This window comes from Marmota monax, unplaced genomic scaffold (genome assembly GCF_021218885.2).
Source record: "Marmota monax isolate L192 unplaced genomic scaffold, Marmota_monax_Labrador192_F-V1.1 WCK01_AAM20220418_F8-fsc00215, whole genome shotgun sequence".
Classification (NCBI taxonomy): Eukaryota; Metazoa; Chordata; class Mammalia; order Rodentia; family Sciuridae; genus Marmota; species Marmota monax.
In genome coordinates, this window is record NW_026695214.1 from 1,735,581 (window position 1) to 1,757,986 (window position 22,406).

At 59.4% G+C, this 22,406-nt stretch overlaps 1 protein-coding gene across 3 annotated transcripts; it reads left to right on the forward strand.

Annotated features, from left to right (window-relative positions):
* Positions 1-194: 194 nt before the first annotated feature.
* Znf787 (zinc finger protein 787) lies at positions 195-19,875 on the forward strand. Of its 3 annotated transcripts, none has more exons than XM_046431008.2 (3): positions 195-584; positions 12,571-12,659; positions 18,159-19,875. In XM_046431008.2, the coding sequence occupies exons 2-3, from the start codon at positions 12,581-12,583 to the stop codon at positions 19,223-19,225; spliced, it is 1,146 nt and encodes a 381-aa protein (XP_046286964.1). In that variant the 5' UTR covers positions 195-584; positions 12,571-12,580; the 3' UTR covers positions 19,226-19,875. The 3 variants fall into 3 exon arrangements, with proteins under 3 accessions (XP_046286964.1, XP_046286965.1, XP_058430741.1); XM_046431009.2 differs by lacking the exon at positions 195-584 and adding an exon at positions 942-1,090; XM_058574758.1 differs by lacking the exon at positions 195-584 and adding an exon at positions 1,237-4,959.
* Positions 19,876-22,406: the final 2,531 nt, after the last annotated feature.

Below are 22,406 nucleotides of genomic sequence, written 5' to 3' on the forward strand. Positions count from 1 at the left end.
CTGGCGCGGCGCCTGAAGCGCAGCACTGTCCGGCAGCCGTGGGGCCCAGGGCCAGATCCCGGGACGGAAGGGGTTACCATGATAGAGACGACAGGAGGACCGGGTGGCGCGAGCGTCCCCGGGGTGGCGCGGCCTGCGGACCGCGCAGGCGCGAGCGGCCGGCTGGGGGCCGCCCAGACACCCGGAAGTCAGCGCCTAACGGGCCGTGCCGAGCCTGCTGTCCTGGGAGGGGCGGGGCCGGCGCCCCTCGGCGCGAGGCGCCATAGAGCGGGGACGGAGGACTCGGGTCCTAGACGCGTCCGGAAGTGGCTTCCTTCGGCGCCGCTCGGCACCATAGAGCTGGGGGGCTGCGGCCAGGGGTCGCGGAGCCCTCCTGCCTAGAGCGGCGAGGACGGGGTGGCGGCCCGGGCGGAGGGGCAGGGGAGGGGGAGCGGCGCGGGCGGAAGCGGCCGGGAAGGTCACTTCCGGCCTGGGCGCCCGTCCCCCTGACCCCAGGGTCTGAGTCGCCGCTGCCGCCGCTGCCACCATCCGCGAGGCAGGCGCGAGGAGGAGGAGTGCGGCGCGGTGGCCCCGGGCCGGAGGAGGTGAGGGCGGCACGGGCGTGGGGGGCGTGCATCGGGGTTGGCGGGGGGCGCGCGTCGGGAGCCAGGCTTCGCACGGGGGTGGGTGGGGAGGCGGGCGGGCGAGCGCGGCCAGGCGGGCGAGCGCGCGTGCGCGCCGTTGGGGGGGGGGAAACGTGAGCGGGCGCGCGACCGGGGACTGCGCGTGCGCGCGACCCGCGGTTCTGGGGCAGTGCGCGGGCGCGCGGCACGGTGGCGCGCGTGTGACTGTTGGGCTGGGCCGGGTCGGGTCGGGCGGGTGGCTGGGTCCGGGGCTTCTCCGTGCCGCTCGGCACCTCCGCCCCCCGCGGCCGGAAGTGCTGGCGACTTCGGGTGGGGGGGAGTTGAGGCCGCGCGGGGCCGGGCTGGCCGGAAGCGGCGGCCGGGCCGTCGCGGCCCTAGGTCTCGCGGGTCTCTTCCTTCCTTCCCCTTTCCGAGTCGGCGTGGTCCGCTGCTGCCCCGGGCGGGCCGCTCTGCCCTTTGATCCACGGGTAATTACGGGGATGCGGGCAGCGAAGGCCCATTCATTCCCCCGCTCGCCGGCGGGCGGCAGGAAGCGCGTCCCGGGCGGGAGGCGGCCGGGCCAAGGTCAGCGCCGCGTGGCCAAGGCCGCGGCCTCCCTGCGCGCCCCGCCGGCCGCCGCGCCTCCCCCGCTGCCCCTGTGGCGGCCGGGGGAGCAAGTGAAGTGAGGACGGAGGCCGCCTGTGTCCACCCGTGCTGGGCACCAGGGACCGCGAGACAGCACGGGCCCAGGTGGAGGGCTGACAGCGAACCCTGACAGGGCACCACCCTGCCAAAGCCCTGCTGGGTCCGGGAGCCACCCCGACCAGCCCTTGGGGCCTCAGGAGGGCAGCGACTTGTTTTTTTCCCTGTGGTTTTCTGGTTCCAGGCTCCTGTTGGGCAGTGCAGAGGAGCCAGTTGAGGTCTGGCCTCGGTGCTGGGCCAGCACAGTGTCCTGGCGCCTTGGCAGACCCTGAGCCTCTTGGGCTCAGTTTAGACCCCTTGCCTCTGCCCAGAGAACATCCCGTCAGTCAACTACTTGTGGTGCCGCAGGTCCTAACCTTCCGAGCTGAGCGGAGGAATGGGAAGGGCTTATCCTGCCTGGCACATGGCACAATGCCAGAGGGAAGAGAGGCGCTGGCCGGCCGGGAGTATTCCCCAAGAACGCTGGGGCGCCAGTCCTTCAGCCTGCCCTCCTTCCTTCTACAGCCCGAGACAGGAAATTACACTCCTTTTCTTCCTGGACAGCCCTGGTTGATAAGGACAGCGTTAGCCTCAGTAGAAGGCTCTTGATACTTCCCTTTAAGAGCCAGGGCAGAATTCAAGAGGTCAGTGTAAAGCTCTGGAAAGGGCTCTGGAGCCAGGCATTGAGTTCCCATTTTGGCCCAGTCTAGTCCAGTTCTGTGACCTTGGATGTGTTACTTCCTCTTTCCTGGACTGTTTCTTCTTCCCTCCTGCAATGTGAAGAGCCTGGTGAAATTCCCTTAATAAACTAGTCCATCAAGGACGCAGACACAGGTGGTTCCAGTGTATTGCTGTGCTGTGGGGCCCCAGACTGGGTGGCAGAGGAGGGTCCCAGTGCCTCTTGAGCCAGGCCCAGTGGCTGTAGAGAGATGGGGTGATTTGCCAGAGTGGCCCCAGAGACCCGGAGGGAGTGCACTGTGGTCAGGTGAATGTGCAGGGCCAGCAGCACATCTGGGGTAGATAGAGTAGGAAATAGCCAAGAGGACCCAGGGACCTCAGGGGGATGGCAGGATGCATAGTCAAGGCCATAGCAACTGTGCAGCTGCCCCAGGGTCTTCTAGTCACTGATGAACACCCAGCTCTTAGGACTGTGCCCAGACACACCTCATAGGCCTCCGTAAACCTGGGTTAGTTGTCCTCTGGAGCTGAGGTCATGCCAGTATTGGGCCTTGGTATTTAGCGGTCTGCAGACTTGATGACACTTGCCATGCATTTAGTGTCTGGTGTTGCCCTGAGTTCTTCAAGGCCCTGGGGCAGAGGTGGTTACCCCATTTAGCAGGATTGAATGGAGGCTGGTCAGTGCTCACAAGCTCCAGGACCCACAGCACCATCAGAACACTGTGCTGTGTTTAGTTACTGTGCTGGCCTTTGACTGCTGTACCACCCCTCTGCTGGCTTGATTGTTTTGGCTAAGAGTCGAGTCAGAAGAGATGAACCCGATCTGAAGGCCTCTTAGTTGTAGAGTTGTGGTCTCTGGGTTCCCCATTCTGTGGGGTGCACTGTCATGAGAACTCCATGCAGGGCTGCTGGCTGCCTCAAGGGACTCTTTGAGAACCAGCCTCCCATTTTAGGGGTCCTGCAGCGTAGGGAGAGATTCATGCCAGCCAAGTGGATGGGGGAATTGGGGTTGTCACACTGCTAGTGCTGGCGGCCCTGTCCTAGGAGCTCAGAGAGCACATGCCTTACTGCTATGGAGGAGCCAACCAGCTTGAGCCCTGGCCCAGGTGGGCCAGGCCACTGGGGCCCTCCCCAGTGGTTTCCACACTTGCCTTTGCCATCCCCTTTGCCCTCTCCCTGTGAGCTTGCAAACAGTGGCTTCTCTATCCTGTGCTGAGGGGGGAGCCTGTCCAACCTCCCCCAGGATGCCTGGCCTTGCAGTAGATGATACTAGGAACCCAGGGAAGATCAGATGAAGTCGCAGACTCAGTGCTCAGGGTCAGGCTGCTCAGAGCCATTGATTCCTGAGGGTGCTGTAGGGTTTGTGCTGGGCAGTGCTGCGAGTAGTCTGTGCCCTCCTTGAGGACATACTCTGCTGGACGCTGTTTAGGACTTGCCAGGGGGTCCCATGGCAGGAGCCACGGAGGTTAGGTAGCCATCTTTCCTAGGGAACAGGTCTCACCCATGTTAGCAGGCGCTGACAGGGAGCCAGTGCCAGCACCGAGAGACTGCAGACTGTGTCTCGGCTGGGGCTCTGTGGCTCTGGCATCGCACCAGCCACACAGCCTGTCTCAACCTCTGGATCAAATGGCAGTGATGGTGTTGACACCTTCACTGTGTCTGCTGCTGCTTGTCGAACTCTCAGCGTGCCTTATCCTGTTGGATCCCAATCCTGGCCCTGGGAGCGCAGGACGGACACACAGGCAAAGCACCTTGCCCAGGTCACTGGCTGCTCTGGTGGGGCTGCTTGCTGACCCAGCAGCCTGCCTGGAGAGATTGTCCTTGCGCCTCGCCATCTCTCCTAGGTGTTAGGGGATCAGGAGTGGAGCTTATGTGCTTACGGCACTCTGTGCCTGCGGGTCTGGGGCTTGATCTGTTGCCTCGGGGTAAGCAGGACAGTGGAGCTGGGGGAAGGGGCAGTTGGACAGCTTCCAGGCAGGGGCCATTGATGATGGGGCTTGTCAGTGGGCACGCTGCCTCAGCAGAGAGCAAGCTAGAGAGGCGAGTGAGGTAGGGGCAAGTATGTGTTGCTGGAAGGTTGATGGGAGGGTGTACGCCCAACCAGAAAGTGCCCTGCTGGGGGCTGGTCTGTGCTTGTTCTTGCCTATCTTTTAATATGCTTTTTTTTTTTTTTTTAAGGGGCACTATAGATTGAACCCAGGGGCACTTAACTACTGAGCTATACCCTCTAGCCCCTTTTTATTTTTAATTTTGAGACAGGGTCTTGCTAAGTCACTAGAACCTCACCAAGTTGCTGAGGCTGGCCTTGAACTTTCTATCCTCCTGCCTCAGCCTCCTGAGTAGCTGGGATCACAGGTGTGTGCCATCATGTCTGGCATGTATGTTAATTTTTAAGAGCAGTTTTAGGTTTGCAACAGAACTGAGTAAAATTTGCAGGGCTCCTGTGTGTCCCTGTCTTTCTGCCCTCACCGTGGCCATGTTTGTTAACCCTGATGAACTCGCGTCACCTGTTACCACCAGAGTCCATAGTATACGTTCTGAAGAGTAATCTGTTGGGTTTTAGCAGGTTTCAGTTATTTGCCAGCATTTGAGAATCTGAGTGTTGGGAGTAGATCTGAAGATCAGCATGCACAGAGGGCAGCCCGTGGCCAGGGAGGGGCAGGGTTGCTCCCCAGGAACCTGAGCTCCTGCCACTCCAGCTGCACTGCAGCTTCACAGTAGGTGAGGGTTCTAGAAATGTCTTGTGGAGAAGGCGGGTGTGACTCCAGGGCAGGAGCCATGTATGTCCTGCTCAGTCATGTGTGGGGAACCAGGGGGGCTGGGCACTGGTCTGCTGAGGCAGCAGAGGTGCCCAGCATGTGACCTTGAGTGGGAAGAAGACTGGGAGAGGGGGAGCAGGTGCCCTGTGGTGCTCCCAGCCACCTTTAAATGCAGCCTCAAATGGACTGAAGCGCAGATAGTGTTCTCAGAGAATGTGGTCTATCAGAAGTGGCTCCAGGTGAGATGCGGGAACCTGGGGCTCACCCCCAAACAGGAGTGAGAGCCTGACATGTGTCAGAGTCGATGGTCAGGCCTCGCCCCAGGCTGACGTGCTGAGGGCCTGGCTTTGGCCTTGTGCAGATGTAGTCCTGGGATCGGGGGGCAGGGAGGGAGGAGAATGGGTTCCAGGACTGGTACGAGCGAGGATGGGGGAAGGAGGTGGTGGGGAAGCAGTGGTGGTTCTGTTGGGCCCAGGAAGAGGTGGGGGCGGTAGGATGGAGAGGTCCACTGAGGTCATGAGTCCGTGTCTGGGACTGCGGGTGCAGGGGAAAGGGGGAGGCACACCTAGAGCTCGCCCCCAAGGAACTTGTGGCCAGGAAGGAATAGACAAGGTGACTAGAGGGTGGGAGGTGGCCAATGGTGGAGCACCTGCCTGCCGCGCACAGTGCCCTGGGTCCAACCCCAGCACCGCAGGAACCAAGAAAGGATGATGAGAGGTGGAGGAAGAAGGGGACCCTTGAGCCCACCCTTGAAAAGGGGAATGGGCTGGCAGGTGGAGGATTGGGCAGGGCTCTCCAGAGAGAAATGCTAGGTGTGGCCAGGAGAGGTGGCAGTGCACAGGAAATCCAGGTCTGGAGGAAGACGCCGCTGCAGGGGAGACGGGGCCCTGTGGAGGAATCTGGGTTTCACAGTGCTCCTTGGGCCAGTGGTGGGCGCGTGGGCAGGGAGCACTGAGCTGCGCTGCTTTTTCTTGTCGTCGTGGCTTTGTTAAGGTAAGGTCCCCCATGCCACAGCTCACCCACGTAAGGTGTGCCTTCCCAAGTTGTGCACCCATTGCCATGGTCGATTTTAGAACACCGTGCTCCTCCCCAAGAGAAGCTGCCCTCTGAGTGGCCGTCCTGTCTACCTGCCTGGCCCGGGAGCTGTCAGTCCACTGTCTTTCTCCACGGACATCTGGACATCATGCACACTTAGAGGCAGGCAGTGCCCTCTGCCTGGCGCACTCTGAGCCTGGCGCACTCTGAGTTTGCAGGGCTCCTCTGTAGGGTGGGTGTCAGCTGGGCGGTGGGTGCCTCCGCTCCGGCTGTGGAGAGAGTGTTTTTGTGGACATTCACGTCGGGGGTTCTGGGTGGCTGTGTTCTTGGGTGTGCGCTCAGGAGTGGAGGTGCTGGCCTGTGAGGGCTGCCCATATCCCACTGCAGTGCGCTAGCCTGCCCAGCAGAGGCTTCCAGCCCCCCCAGCAGCCCCGAGCCCGTGTTCCAGGGGTGCGAGGTGCCAGGTGCCATCTCCTTAGGCTCCTTCAGTCTCCCTGAGAGCCGATGGCCTGGGGCAGTTCTCCGAGCTTGCCACCACTTGTGTGTGTTCTTTGGAAAAATGCTTGTTCAGCGCCTTTGCCCAGTGTTCCTAATTAGATGTCTTATTATGCACCATGGTGGGGTTCACATTGACCACCTCCCACATGCACAGAATACCGTTCGCTCCACTCGTTCTCCAGGGCTTCCTCTTCCCTCCCTCCCCTGCCCCCGATCCCCTTCCTCCACGCTTGTCTTCCTTCTATTGTTTTTAAAAATTGGTGTTTTATGGATGTACACAGAGGTGGAATTCACCGTGATGTATTTATGTGTGTACATAGTGTGGTCTGCCGTCCGATTCCACGGCTCCTCCCTTTTCCCGTCCCTCCTCCCTCTACCTCAGTCTCCTTCCTCTGCTCACTGATCTCCCTTCGGGTCTCCTAGAATCATGGCATTTCCTCCCCTACCCCAACTTTCCCCCTTACTTTGCTCTAGCTTCTGCATGTGAGAGAAAACATTCTGACCCTTGACTCTCTGGCTTATTTCACTTGGTATGATGGTCTCCATTTCCATCCATTTACCAGCAAATACCATAATTTTATTCTTTATGACAGTAAAAGTTTACTATGTATAAATATCATATTTCTTTAACCCAATCTCGTAGCAGCACAGTTCACCAATAGCTAGGTTATGGAACCAGCCCAGGTGCCCAGTTTTTAACAGGGTTATTTGAACAGAGTGACTTTTTACAAGGGTTCACTGGTTGTGATGTGGGAGGGGACTTGAGAAGGGCAGGCTGGGAGCCTGCACTGTGGTAGCCGAGGGGGGAAGCCCCCAGGAGCTGGCAGTGGGAAGGGTGGGTAGAGAAGCCTGTGCTGGTGAAGGAAACAGGAGGAGTGCATGAGGTGCCCGTGCCCATGCCTTTGCCAGTGCCACAGCGATGTCTGAGGGTTCATGTTGAAGGGTGGCCGCAGCATTGGGTGACTGAAAAGTCAGAGGGTGTTTCTTAACTGAGTTGCTAAGTGGGAGGAGTGCAGATGGTCAAGGGCTTCCCAGGAGGTGAGAAGGAGGTACAGTCCCCCTCCGAGGCTTAGCCAGTGTGTGAGGATGCAAGTGGGTGGGAGAGAGGGTCTGGGAGCATCTGCTGGGAGCAGCCTGGCTTGGCCTTGCTGGGAGGGGTTGCTTCTGACCCTGCCCACAGCCCCAGTGTCGGGGAGGAGGAGGCTGGATTGGCAGTAGAAGAAAGAGGGGATAATTGGCGGGCAGGCATCCAGCAGGGTGGGTGGGACCTCATAACAACAATAATAACAATAATTTGTCTGGGGCTTAATAGCCCTGCCAGATCCACGTGCTAATTGGACTGCTGGAGGGCCCGACTGGGGTGGGCGCAGGAGATGCCCTCCCCTCCTTCCTCTGGAGGTGGAGGTCAGAGCAGGGTGATCACCTGCACGGAGAGGGCCCTGAAGGGAGTGGCAGGACAGGCAGGGATGGCTGGGGTAGGCTCTGATTCAGGCTGCTGCCTTCTTGCTTCGGGGTTCCCTGAATTGCCTGCAGTGCTCTTCTTTTCTAGTGTGTGGTGCTGGGGATCAGACCAGGTCCTCATGCCTGGGGTTTTCTTGAGAGCAGGTGAGGGACCTTCTCCAGGGAATTGCCCTGGGCCCTGAAAGTGGAGTCAGGAGCTGCCCGAGGTCCCCAGCTCCTCATCTTTGACCCTGCAGATGAAGCCCCACTCCCCGCACCGTGAGGTCCTAGGGGTGGGCCCCAGAGCCCAGAGGTTTAGGGAGGAGGGCCAGCACCCAGGTGAGGGTGTCAGGGAAGGTGAATGGAGAGGAGGAGGACTGCGTGGCATTTCAGCTACCCTTAGGCTGTTTGCCAGTCTTGCTGATTACTTCCTACACAGTGGTACCAGTCGTCTGCTGTTCCTTGTCCCCATCCTACGGAGGATGCTGTTGAGGCCTGAAGAAGCAGAGCCTTGCTCAAGGTCAAAGGGCAGTGCTGCCGAGGGACTAGAGAGGGTGTCTGCACTCAGCTTGTTTATGCACATCTGCCTCCCAGGGATGCTGTCCTGCCCCAGACCGCAGCTGCTCTCAGCAGCCACCGACTGGGAGAAGTCAGGGGCAAGCAGCACCAAAGCCTTGGTAAAGACCCTCGCCCCTGCAGCTGACCGCCAGATGCCTGTGCTCCAGCTCAGTGCCCATGCGCTCCTTCTGCCACGCCCGCTGCAGGGCCCCGGTGCACAGTGGCGATTCGGGCTGTGCAGAGTAGCGGGAGGAAGGCCTCCCTCCTGCCCAGGCTGCTCGGGGTCTGCCGGGTTATTATGTGGTATGTCACCTGTGAGCCCACCCACCAGCCCTCATTTATGAACCTTGGATCCACAGACAGAATCATCAAGAATTTGGGGTCAGCAGCCACACAACACTGAGGTCAAGCTGGGGCCTCCCTCCTGCCTGCCCTGTTCCTGTCTTCCCTCCTCCTGTCCTCAGTCTCCCCCGGGTTCCTCTTTGCTGGGCCTTGAGAGCTTCCCTCCGGTCCTGTAGCCCCATCGTTCACATCAGGAGTCAGTGAACTTCTGTAAGGGGCCACTTCTCAAGTATTTTAGGGTTTGTGGACCAGGAGGCAAGTCGCCTCTGTCATTCATGTAGGTAATTAGATCAGTCTTAAAATGTGACAATGACCATTGGCAGGTGGGAGGAGTTTGTTGACCTCAGACTCCTGCAGAGAGCTTAGGGTCAACCCCTCCACCTCTCAGCCGCCAGCTCTCTTCCTGGCCCTGATGCCTGTGGCCTCACTGCCCTGGGCTGCCCCTCCCTGCAGAAGCTGGGCCTGAGACTGGGGCCAGGGAGGGCTCTGAGCTGGGAAGTCCCTGTGCCTCTTGAGCTTAGGCTTTCGTTTCAGGGAAACATTATCGCACTTGGCAGAGAAGGCTCAAACAGCAAAGGCCATGAGGCCTGGCCCTCCCCTGGCCCTGGCGGCCCCTGGCAGCAGCCTCCCGTCTCTCCGGTTCTCTTCCCATGTGGTGTTGTCGTCAGTGGGCGGGGCGCTGTTCTGGAGTTCACTTTTTACTAGAGGTTTGTGCGCACTGAGACGCTCTTCTGCAGTGTACAGCTTGGTGGTCTCTATCATTCGCGGAGTTGCTTAGGCAGCACCACTGTCTAGTTCCAGAGTGTCTCCTCACCTTCTAGGAGCCCCCACCACTCGGCATTCACTTGTTCCTGCCTTGACCTCCAGCAGCCACTGTGTCTTTCCTGGCGCAGACAGCCTGCATGGGGAGTCCCCGCCATGTGTGCCTTGTGCCTTGTGCCCTTGCCTTGGCGTTTGGATTGGTCCAACTTTTTGCCCATTGGGAACAACTTGCCATGAACACCACCTGTGGCATTTGTGGCGGACATGAGTGTTTTCTTCTGTTGGGTATGGGCCCAGCAGTGGACTTGAGGGTCTGTAGTCAGTGCGTTTGTCACTGGAAGAGTTGCCAGGCTGTTTCCCAAAGCTGGGCACTACTCTTCGTCCCTTGCAGTGTGCCAGACTTTGCCTAATTAAAAAAAAAAAAATTGGTATTGGGGATTGGTTCCAGTGGTACTCTAGCACTGAGCTACATCCTCGGTCCTTTTTTTAAATTTTATTTTGGGACAGGGTCTTGCTAAGTTGCTGAGCCTGTCCTGAACTTGTGATCCTCCTGCTTCAGCTTCCCGAGTCGCTGAGGTTACAGGTCTGGTCACTGTGCCTGGCTCCTATGGTGTTTGGAGGTTGATGATGTATTGTGTAGGCTGCAGTTTTGTGTCTTTTTTGGGGGGGGGGGGTACCAGGTGTTGAACGCAGGGGCACTCGACCACTGAACCACATCCCCACCCTGTTTTATATTTTATTTAGATACAGGGTCTCACAGAGTTGCTTAGTGCCTCACCCGTTGCTGAGGCTGGCTTTGAACTCGCAATCCTCCTGTCCTAGCCTCCCAGGTGCTGGGATTACAGGCGTGCGCCACCACACCGGCCAGTTTTGTGTGTTTGCAGGGGAAGCAGAACTTCCTCTCGTAGGGCCTCTGGGCCTGAGAGGCTGACATGAGACAGATGACCAGGAGAAAAGCATGTGCCTTAACCTTGCCTGTGTGCTGGAGGCGTCCTGGGACAGTGAGGCCCAAGGCTGGGGACCGCCGGGAGGGTGGCCGCGTGGCTGGGGCTGAGGGGAATCCGAGCTTCAGCAGGGCTTGTTTGTGCAGAAGGCCGTGGCCTTGGCTCCCACCTTGTGATAAGTCGTTCGGCTGCCCGGTACATGGAGCAGAGCACATTGCATGTGGGAGTTTCTCCCCTGCTTTCAGGCAGAAAGGGAGTCGCCGCTGCCTCTGTGGTTGAGGTCAGCCCTGGCTGGGCGTATCCTGGGCACTTCTGCTGCCCCCCACTCTGCCCTTGTGCCCACCACTTGCCCATTTGATACAGTTCTCACAACTGTCAAAAAGATCAGTCTTTATAGTCTTTTTCTCTTATTAAGAAGTAATTGTGGGGGCTGGGGATGTGGCTCAAGCAGTAGCGCGCTCGCCTGGCATGCGTGCGGCCTGGGTTCGATCCTCAGCACCACCTACAAACAAAGATGTTGTGTCCGCCGAAAACTAAAAAATAAATATTAAAATTCACTTTCTCTTTAAAAAAAAAAAAAAAAAAAGAAGTAATTGTGGGCTGGGGATGTGGCTCAAGTGGTAGCGCGCTTGCCTGGCATGCATCGACCCGGGTTCAATCCTCAGCACCACATACAGAAACAAAAGATGTTGTGTCTGCCGAAAACTAAAAAATAAAAAAAAAAGAAGTAATTATATTTTACTATTAAATCAGAAAAATAGAGTCAGAAGGAAGTTAGAATCAATCCTCATGTGATGAGCAGGTGGTCCCTGTTGGTGGCACCCTGCTATCATTGGGGCCAGCCCACCCTCTGTGGAGCAGGCCAGTATGATTCGCTGACACTTTTTTCCATTGTTGGGCATGTGTGACCTTGCTGGTTTTCTGGTGCTAAACTCTGACATGATCTTTTTTTCCCTCATAAAAAGCGTCTGCTGAGGTTTTGGTTTTCCCTTCTGAGTGGCTTCTGGAGAGGTGATCCTCTGGTCAGGGGCCTGCATACTGTGCAAGCTCCCGGGCTGTTGGTGTCTGTCCCCAGTGTGTTCTTGCTGGAGTTCTGCCTGAGCCGGATGGGGAGGTCCTGCACGTGGGGTGCGGCAGGCTATGCCTCAGCAGGCTGCTCCCTCAAGTCTTGGTCCACATTCCCGAGAGCACCCCCATGCCTGGCGCTGCAGGGGTGCAGGGTTAGTGCTGCCAGTGGGCAGGGGCGTGCAGACCGACCAGCAAGAGGCGAGGGAGCTAGGGCCTTCCGGAGGAGGGCCGGCAGTGCGAGGCTCTCTGGAGACGGTGTCTCAGAACGCGTTGAGGGGTTTGGGCTGGCTGGGCTGATGGGAAATGGTCGTGCCGCCGAGGCTGCTCCCGAGGCCCGGAGCTGGCTGGCCCTTCTGCTGCCTGCCTGCAAGACCCGTGCATGGCTCTTGTCTTGAGGGTCTGGAGTTGTGACAGCTTTGTCTCCTGCAGGTGCTGGGGACTTGAGAGCCAGTCAGCAGGGCCTGTACAGGAGGCAGGAGTTCTTTGTGTTTGGAATTCCCTCTTACTGCTCTGTTTTGGCTGTAGAAGCTGGCAGCACTGTGTCAGTTCCCCTCCCCAAATTCTACTGGAACTTTCTTGTTTGTGAAGTCCTAGTATCTGGAAGCTGCCTGCTGGCTCTGCCATTCCTTGATGCCATGTGGTCACTGGAGTTCCCTCCACACCTGGATGCCAGTGTTGTCTGGCTGCCGTCTGAGCAGATACCCTCGAGGTCCAGTTACTCTCTTCCAGTGCGCTGGTGGACTGGCGTCAGGAACCTGCCCACTGTGTCTGGCTTGAGGATTTCGTGTGGTTGGGATATAGGAAGGCCTCAGGGCAGGCAGGTGCACTTGCTGCTGTCCAGTCCTCCTGTGCTGGTAGGTGACCTGTCATAGGCACAAGGACCTCTGTGGATCAGGAGTCCCTCCGTGGCAAGAGTGCTGTATGCATCATCCTGTTTGCACCTGAGGTCCTTCATCTTGCCTATGAGGAAACTGAGGCACAGAGGCAGCACTGTACGCTGTGTCCCAGCTGTAGGTGGCGCTGGGCAGGAGGCTGGTGTGGCTGTGGCCTGAGTGGCTGCCCCAGGCCTTCCCTCCACTCCCTGTCAGAGGCGAGTCGTGGGCGTTGTCTGCTGGGCTGTTGGTGCAGTGCCTGACCCCAGGGCCTTCAGTTCCATCTGGTGCCCTGTAAACTGTGACCTTCTGTCTCATCCACTTCCTACAGGGACGTAGACATGGAGCTTCGGGAAGAGGCCTGGTCTCCAGGGCCACTGGATTCTGAGGACCAGCAGATGGCCAGTCACGAGAACCCAGGTGAGGTGGCCCTGTAGGTTCCACTAAGCCAGCTCTGCTGCCCTCCCGCCAGGGGGGGAAACGCTCTTCCCCCTGCTGTGACTCTGGCACGCCTGGTTCCCCGCCCCTTCCTCTCCTCCCCAGGGCTCTGCATCCTAGCTTGGAGGGGCTCCTGTTGGTGTTTCCAGTTGTCCTTGCAGTGGAACCGTCCTGAGGCCTTGGGGACCACCTCTGTCTGATTTCTTCTCCGGTGCCTCCAGCTTGGGGCAGCACCCTGTCCCTTGCTGAGGGTACCCCTGCTCTTCCACTGGCCTCTGGTTCCAGGTGGCCCTTGCTCCCTGGCAGGCTGCTCCTCAGACCAGGGGTGGCCAACCCAAGTGCAGGGCCTGGAAGGCAGCAGTGACCGGCCTGGAGGGTGGGTGCCTGTGTTTCAGGGGACTTGATGGGTGTCACCATGAAATCTTTGCGTGTTGGCAATGTTTTTTGTTTAATAAAGTATTTGGGTGAATAAAACGCATCTGTAGGCTGCACAGTCCAGGGTGTGTTTGAGACGCAGCCCACCACACACTCACTTCCTCTGTTGCCATGACTACAGCCCAGGGATGAGAAGGCCCTGGGAAGAGGCGCAGTGGCAACAGGCAGCCTCGCCCCAGGTTTGGCATCCTCTGTGCCCAGGCAGCACTGCTCACAGAGCCTGAGGCTCAGCTGGCTCAGTTGGGGCCTGCGTCTGCACCCAGGATGTGGCCCTGTGCCTGCTTACATGGGGCTGGAGGGAGAGTGGGGCACAAATCCTGACGTCTGGAAGCACTCAGTGCTACTTGCCCGTGTTTCTTCTGCCCTCTGTCCTGCCACTGGCCACCCAGCACAGTGACCTGCTGCTGGCACTGTGGCCAGGCCTGTGCTGGAGCAGGCGCTCCTGAGGGAGGGTGCTGAGCTGCCTGGTGCCTGCCTCTCCACTGGAGCCCAGCGAGGGGGGACGCGGAGGAGAGCCGAGGGGGCCGTCGTCGGGCTGGTGGGTTTGCCAGGGTTTTGGTGCAACTGGAGGCTTTATCATCGTGTTCTGTATTCGAATGTTTCTGAGAAGTGTGCTCAGGTCCTCCAAGCCAGTCCTTCACCGAGAACGGCACTTCGTTCACCTGTCCCCACTAGTTCTCTTGAGGTGGGTCGTCTCCTGGAGCCCACACAGAGCCCAGTGAGGTTGGGCTTCCTGCTGATCAGTGCCATCCTTCCTGTCCGCGCAGGTGAGGCAACAGAAGCCGTGACAGGGTGTGGAGGTGAGCCCCGTCTGCCTCTTGGGCACCTAGTCTCCTGATGGCTCCGTCCCGACTTGGGGTTCTCAGTATGCAGTGAGCAGTGGTGGGTGGGCAGAGCCCCCAAGCCCTCCAGGGCCTTCGCTACAGGGCATGAAAGGAGAAGCGGCCCACACGACTTCCTAAGGAGACATGCTGATTCTGAGGGAGCTTTCTCAGCGGCTGTGTGGCCCCGGACGATCCTCAGGTTCCCGGGCAGGAACTTAGCAGTTGGATAGTGAAGGCCAGCACACTGCCGACGCGAGGCCCAAGCCCCTGTGGCCTGCAGCGAGGGTGCTGGGAAGAGGAAGGCAGGGCGGTTGCCTTCAGGCTCTCACTGGAAAGCATGGGGGGCCTTGGAGATGGGCAGCTGAAGGAGGGGCTGCTGTGTCCAGGCCAGGGAGGTCTGAAGGGCTGGAGCAGCCCGGGCCTGGGGCTCTTGGATCAGCCAGAACCAACAGGAAGCCTGCTGGGCCCCTGTCCTTGCCGACAGAGAAGGAGAGAGGGTCCCAGTGAAAATGGGAGCAGCCAATAGAGCCCCCCGCGGGTGGGCGCGCGTGTGGCCACCGAGCACGGGGTGCAGGCAGCTGAAGTCAAACTCACCACCTCCGCGGATCCTCGTGAGCCACAGAAGAATGCTAAGGGCAGCCCCCAAAAGATACCCTGGAAAGGACAACAGAAGAGCACACCCAGGAAGGTGCGGATCCCTGAGATGTGCAAGATGCACAGCGCGTGGAAGAACCCCAGAACTGCAGAGTCCAGGATTCCTTATGAACAGTTGAGGTGACGGAGAGAGGACGTAAAATGGAAGAGAAATGAAGAGGGTCAGCAGTGACGCGTGTGGAGGCCAGGCACAGGGAAGGCTCACGCACCGCGAGGCAGCCCTGCGGAGGATGTCGGGGCGAGAGAGTGAAGCAGGAGACCCCCAAGCAGGCCACGCAGCATGGACCCCCACTGCCTGCCCCTTGTGGTGTTGCAGCAGAAGTAGCACGTGATGTGACGTGAGTGGGTGAGCACCGCTGTCCAGTGCCCAGGGCAGAGGCAGAGGCAGAGGCGGAGTCCTCGGGTGAGCCGTGAGCCCAGGAGCCCGAGCGCCCTCCCAAGGAGTCTGATGGCACACCAGTGAGCCTCAGATGGCTACTGTGACCAGAGCGGCTGTGGGCGGTGAGCGGCCAGGCCTCAGCACTGCGCAGGTGAGGCTGTCCCCATGTACGCCTGGTGGCTGGGCACAGTTGTGTGCGGGGCATGAGGACAGCAGGTGCTAGGGGGTCCCTTAGGTGCATGGCCGAGTCACCGAGTCAAGGTTTCACGGGGACAAGTGGGGTGCAAGTGCCAGATGTGAGAGGCTAAATTAAAACCTTGGAGTCCCAGATGTGAATGGGGGTTTCACTGTGAACTCCTGAGGACCTTTAAAAAAGGAGCAGTGAGTGTTTCCTGATATTGCTTGTGCAAGCCTTTTGCACCACAAGAGGCCAGGGCTCTGGGGACACTGGTGATATGGTCTGGGGCAGGGAGTGTGGAAGTAGGTGGTGCTACTGAAGGCCACGGGTCCTGTGGGCAGACGGCGTTTCAGCCAGCAGCAGGAGGAGCTTGCCAGCTGTCCACCTTCATCCCCAGTGGTGCTGGGGAGAGGGGACCTCAGACGACAGGGAGCCAGTGCTTTTTCCTGAAAACCTTGCCATTGAGGGGCAGTGAGCTCTTGACCCGCCATCGCCTCCTGAGACTGCACTGGGTGCTGAGGGGCAGGTATGGGGTCTGCAGGATTCAGTTCAGCTTCAACACCAAGGGCAAGGGAGGGCCCTTTTGTGCACCCCATTCAACCTGTGGTCCACTCTGTCGGCGTTACGTGGAGACACACAAGGAGATGCTGTGAGCCCTCTGGAAAAAGCAGGACGACGCCACGCTGTGCCTGAGTGAGCTGCCTGGCCGAGGCCCGGGAGGACCCTGTGGCCATCTTCAACAGGAACACTGCGAGGAAACACGGGCTGTCCTTTGGACCAACCAGCTTAGAGTGACACACCGGAGCACAGTGCCTCGGAGTGCAGTCCTGGTGGCAGAGCTATGAAGAAGTACCAGGAGCTGATCCGCTTGGGCTTGGGAGGTGGGGGGAATCTCCCTGCGGCGACGGAGATGCCTGGCCTGGTGTGTCTTTATATTGAGCTCCTTACCTCTGCATTTGGTTTTGGAGCTCTTTGTGCCTGCCATGTGTGCCACAGAAGGCTGACATCAGAACTGTGGCTGCTGGGCTCCACTTCGGGGGTCTGAGGGGTGGGACACTGCCTGCTCTGTGCCAGGGCTGGAGGAGCTGAAGGACCCCTGAACTCCTTGTCCCCAAGCTGAGAACAGCGTTGGTCTGCTGTGGGGTTGAATTGATCCATGGGCACATTCAGCAATAGGAAGGTGTCGGGACCCTGCCCTCTGCCCAGGGCCCTGCTCCAGCCTCAGTCGCCCTGGTTCCTGCTGGTTTTCATCGAGTACCTGTGTTCTGCACCACTCTCCCCCCGGGGATTTGTTGTGTTTGTGCACTCACATGCGTGTGCTAGGGAACTGAACCCAGGACCTGGCACACACTGCTGCTGGGCTGCATCCCCAGCTTCTCCGGTCCTTTTAATTGACTGCGGGGATTCTGGGAACATGGTAGCCTCTTCCTCCTGAGATGGGGAGGCTGAAGGACCCAAGTGGCATTCTGCCTAATAGCCTGCCCTCCACCTGCAGCACCACGCGGGGCTGGCCTGGTGTGTGACGCAGTGCATGGTGGGACAAAGAGCCCACCTCCCGAGGGATGAGAGGGTCCTCATGCGGCAGTATGAAGCACTGTGTTGGAGGTAGCTGCTGGAACCAGCCTCTCCTCCAGCACCTCTGGCCACACTCCTTCAGCTCTGCTCTGCATCACACGTTGTGTCCCATGCTCTTGACAACTTTGCAAACGAGGCAACTGTTGTTTTTATGGGAAAGCAGGTCTCCTACCCCTTGGCCCGGTCACTCTGCCTGGGACTAAGAGCTTCCGAGGTTTTTGTTTTTAATTCTCTTTTTAATGTACTTATAAGCTGTATTTCTTTCTTGATTTGTGTTGACAACAAATTGGGGTTCATGCCATCTCTTCAGGGTTCCTCCCTGATGCTCACCTCCTGCCTGGATTTTGTCCCCTGCCAATGTGACTCTAGTGTTCTTTGCCTTACAATATAGTAATTCTCAAACTCGAGGACACCAGAACCCCCTGGTGGGTGGACTGGAGTGAAGCCCAGGGGTCTGCATCTGCAGTTCCTGGTGGTCCTGGTGCTGCTGGCCAGGGACCCTGCTGGGAGAGTGAGGGCCTGTTGCAGGAGGTGGCTGAGCAGGCGGGCCGTGGCTGTCGGGGTGTGCCAGGCGTCAGCTTGTCCTGCCTGGGTTTCTCACTCGCAAAGACTCATGTTTCATAGCAGCCATCTTATGCGATCTGACATATAGAGGGCACGGAGCTCTGCCCTCGGAGGGTCTAGCTCTTCTCCCTGTGTTCACCAGTGACGTCTCACAGATGTATTTGAGCACCTTTGTGTTAGCAAGAGGGAACACAGTTCGGGTAGGTTGTGATTCCTGCTTTGAAGGAAATCAGGGTGCACCCCTTGAGGCCCTATAGCTCTGGCAGACCCCATGAGGAGAGCAGGTGTTGTGGACAGCACCCACGTCTCAAGAACAGGACGGGCTGGGAGACGGGCGCCTGGGCAGGCATGGTGCACATGCGGGAAAGGCTTTGTCCGGGTGGGCTGGAGGTGGCGTCCTCCATCGTACAGGTCCAGGCTGCATCTGGGTGTGGCCTGACTCTGGCCCTCAGCCTCCCTGCCCCAGCTCAGGGCTCCGGGTTTCCCGTGTTCTCCCTGGAGGCCTTTCTTGGCCTCCTTCCTAAACATCCATTTATGTAGTCGGTGAATGGCCTCCTGGAGGTCCTTCTGCTCCCTAGGCATGGCTGCCACGGCCTGCAGGAGCGCACCTTGGGGAAGATGGGTGATGCACACTCGTGCAGATGCCCCCAAGAGGTCAGTGCCCTGGGCAGAGGACAGGCCGAGGGTGTGAAGAGCAGCAGACCCGACCTGCGCTCTGTGATGTGGGTGCTGTCCCCACTGTGGTAGGGTGTACTCCATAAAGGCAATCAAGAAGCTGTCCCAGGCCAGCACTCAGCCAGGGTTCCTGCATGGACAGCCCTCTGTGGAGCTGCTGCCTCTGACTCCCTCCCCACCTCTCTCTTGTCTTCCAGTGGACATACTCATCATGGATGATGACGACGTCCCCAGCTGGCCCCCGACCAAGCTCTCCCCACCCCAGTCTGCACCCCCGGCCGGGCCCCCACCCAGGCCACGGCCGCCCGCCCCCTACATCTGCAACGAGTGCGGCAAGAGCTTCAGCCACTGGTCCAAGCTGACACGGCACCAGCGCACGCACACGGGCGAGCGGCCCAACGCCTGCAGCGACTGCGGCAAGACCTTTTCGCAGAGCTCGCACCTGGTGCAGCACCGGCGCATCCACACGGGCGAGAAGCCCTACGCCTGCTCCGAGTGTGGCAAGCGCTTCAGCTGGAGCTCCAACCTCATGCAGCACCAGCGCATCCACACCGGCGAGAAGCCCTATGCCTGCCCCGACTGCGGCCGCAGTTTCACGCAGAGCAAGAGCCTGGCCAAGCATCGGCGCTCGCATAGCGGCCTCAAGCCCTTTGTGTGTCCGCGCTGTGGCCGCGGTTTCAGCCAGCCAAAGAGCCTGGCTCGCCACCTGCGGCTGCACCCCGAGCTGTCGGGGCCTGGTGTGGCCGCCAAGGTGTTGGCAGCCAGTGTGCGCCGCGCTAAGGCGCCGGAGGAGGCAGCGGCGGCGGACGGCGAGATCGCCATCCCGGTGGGCGACGGCGAGGGCATCATCGTGGTGGGCGCGCCTGGCGAGAGCGCCGCGGCTGCCGCAGCTATGGCCGGCGCAGGGGCACGGGCATCTGGGCCGAGGTCACGGCGCGCCCCGGCTCCCAAGCCTTATGTGTGCATGGAGTGCGGGAAGGGCTTCGGGCATGGGGCTGGGCTTCTGGCCCACCAGCGGGCTCAGCACGGGGACGGGCTGGGGGCGGCGGGCGGCGAGGAGCCTGCGCACATCTGTGTGGAGTGTGGCGAGGGCTTCGTGCAGGGCGCTGCGCTCCGCAGACACAAGAAGATCCACGCTGTGGGCGCGCCCTCGGTCTGCAGCAGCTGCGGACAGAGCTTCTACCGGGCTGGCGGGGAGGATGAGGACGAGGACGCAGCCTCCGGCGGGCGCTGCACCGAGTGTCGTGGCACAGAGGGCCGGTAGGGGTGGGGGCGCCCGGGGGGGGGAGCAGGGCCCCTCGGGCTTGGCGGGGACTACAAGACCTGGAGGCCAGGGAGAAATGGACAGAGGGGTGCGACCGGTGGCATCCTCGTCTCCTGCCCCTGCTACTCGGCCTGCGCTGTCTTGGTGCGAGAGGACCTGTGGGCATTAGGGCAAGATGGTTTCTCAAGGTGCCCGCTGGCTCTCCCAACCCTGCCCTTTCTAGGTTCTCCGCCAGAGCTAGACAATGTGAGAACTGTAGAGGTCAAGAGGCCAGACCCTCACTCGAGAGGCTGCCCCTCTCTTCCCACACTGTCTGGGATGTTGTAAGGGATGGAGGGAAGTCTGGCCTTTTGTATTTAGAGGGTCCCAGAAAGGCGAGGGGAGAGGGGCCCTTTGCCCTCTTAGAGTTTTCTTTTAATCATACCCCTTACCCCCTCCCATCCACTATTTTTTCTGCCCTTCGAGTCCTATTGATTTTATAGCCCAGGTTTTCCTCCTGCTCCTGGGTGTGGGGTAGCAGAGGAGTGAAGCAGAAGGAGACCCTACACCCAGGGTAGCCCCCTTCAGAGGATGGGGTGCGCTGTCTGTTCTCTGGCGTGGGCAGGTGGAAGAAGGGGTGTGAGGGCAATAAATCACACTATTCGATTGTCCCCGTAGCCGTGTGGTTCTTGGATTTGGGAGGAAGAAGGGCAAGAGGCTGAAGGGCTCTGGCAACCCCAGGTGTAGCAGTGGACGCCAGCCCGGTCAGTGAACAGCCCCGCCTGTGCCGGTGCTCCTGCTGGGTGCTACTCAGGAGCCACGGATTCCCTGCCACTGGCTGGAGGAAGGCGCTGTGCTGTGCCGCAGGGGGCAGTTCTCCAATCCCGGAGTCCTGCCTTCCTCCCTGGAGACAGCACACACCTCTCCTGCCCAGATGCCTCCAGCCAGTTGGTCACATGGGCACTTCTTGCAAAGGTAGCTGTGCCGGGAGGGCTAATTCCCAGTGACAAACTAGGGCACTGAAGGTGGGAGATGCATTTGGGGGCAGGACCTAGGTATCACTGAGTGCTGTGGCTGTGTCCAGCACTGAGCTGCAGTGTCCCCGCCTGGTCCCTCAGGACCGCTGTAGCGTCCTGTCAGAAGGGTCCTCTGATGCCAATTCCAGTTACCTGGGTCACAGCCCCAGGGCAGAGACCCCTGTCCCTGGGGCCTTGAGGGGGGTGCGGTGACGCCCCACCAGTGGGTATTTCCAAGCTGGCGGGCAGCCGTTTGATTGGAGGGGGTGGGCCACAGGCTTCCTCCCCTGCACTGCAGGAGGCAGGGAGGGGCTTGTGCTTGAGTGAGCAGGTGTTGGGGGCTGGTGTTGCCTCCCAGCTCCTTGGAAGTTTAGGTCACTGAAGGAGGGGGTGGTTTGCTGGGAGTCATGGGGATCATGAAGACTGGGCTTCGTGCCCTTATGTCCCTCTGCTGAGCACTGACCTTGTGCTTCTGGAGGTGGGGGAAGGAGTGGGAGGTAAGCAGTGGGTTCTGGTGCCCGCTCAGTGTGGTAAGTTTGGCCCCTTCCCCAGGAGCTGACGCCGAGATTGAGAAAGATTCAGGGCCAGTCTCCACCCTGCCTCTTACCAGGCTGTTGGCTCTGGGCAAAACCTTGAGCCTCAGTTTCCTCCTCTGCGAAAGGAAAAGATTGCCTATCTTACTGGCAATCCTTTGGGAAGGGATCCAAGCCCAGCACTTGGTCCCAGAGCACGTGCCTCCCAGACAGGGGTAGAACCAAGTGGCAAGTCTCAAATCCTCTGGGCCTACATTACTTTCCCTAATGCAGGGATCCATTTAGTAGTAGTTGTGTTAGTGAGCTGATATGTCCATGGGCTTAGACAAGTGTCCTTGGCACTGGACCTGGCCCTCCTGTCTCAGAAGGAGGGGGTGCCTCCCTTCCCAGGCACTCACCACAGGTTGGCACTGCAACTGCTCTCACAGTGTGTGGGCGGGCGAGCTGAGGGCATGCCAGGTTGGGCCACCTTTCCAATCTCACGAAGCCCTAGCTGCGGTGGCAGCAGAGATAACTCCTGCCACCGTGTTTTTTGACTTCACACCCATCACTCAAGCCATCCACTCTGGGCTGCAGTTTATAGGGCTATGCAACCTCCCCTGCACCCCCGCCCTGAGCCCACCACCACCCTCCTGGATGGAGGAGGCCACATACTGCTCCGTGTTTACTGAGCACATGCTGTTTGCCACGGGCTTTTTGGGGAACAGTGTGACCTTGGTGGTCACAGTGTCTGCCCTTGTGGAGTGCATCTTCTAGGCCCAGGGGAGACAGCTGCCAAGAATTGAGGATGAAGAGGCGGACAGGAGGTAGGTCGTGGAGGAGGGCCCTGGTGGGGCAGGAGCAACGGGCAGTTTCCTGGAGGGGTGCTTTCTGGGTGTGAGGGCAGGGGTCCTCCCTGGACTTCCTGCTCTGAACAGTGCCAGAGTTGTGTATTCCCTATAGCCCTGTTTTCAGGGTGTCCTGGAGAGTGCAGGTTCCAGGCCACACTAATGGGAAGTGCTGGGTTGGTCCCTAGCCTGGACACAGTGCCCACCTGGCACATGGCAGATAGTGGAGATTTGGTGGTCTGGATGATCTCTAGAGAGGCATCCCACCCAAAGCTTTTGGGATTCTGTACTCCAGGGTGGGCACAGGTGTGGAGGGTGGGCAAGCCGTGTTCTGAACTTGTTCTGTCATGAAACCTCCAGTCACAGAGCATCTTGGGCTGGTGTGGTCAGGACACTTTGTGTGCATGTCGGGGGTGTGTATATCTGTGCATATATTTGTGTGTCTTATGTGTGCATTCATATGTGTCTTAGTACACACGTCTCATACATCTTTGTGCATATATGTGCAGTGTGTGTTTTGTGGTCGCGGTGTGCATCTACTCATCCACCCCATCCCAAGGAGGTCGTGGGTGGGGAGGTGTTGTCTCTGACCCCACTCATTTCACCTCTCCTGCCTTGATGGACAGCTCTACCCAGGAGGCCCCCAGCAGGTCCCCAGCGGTGGTGCCTCTGGGTCAGGTCCTTCAGTACTCTGGACAGAGCCCCACCCTGGGTCTCAGGGGCAGTTCACAGGCCTCCTTTGAAGCCTCGTGGGGTCTCCGGCTGCAGGAGGGCGTGCCCCATTTTACAGACAAGGACTCAGAGGGGCAGGAGGTGGGGCCCAGTC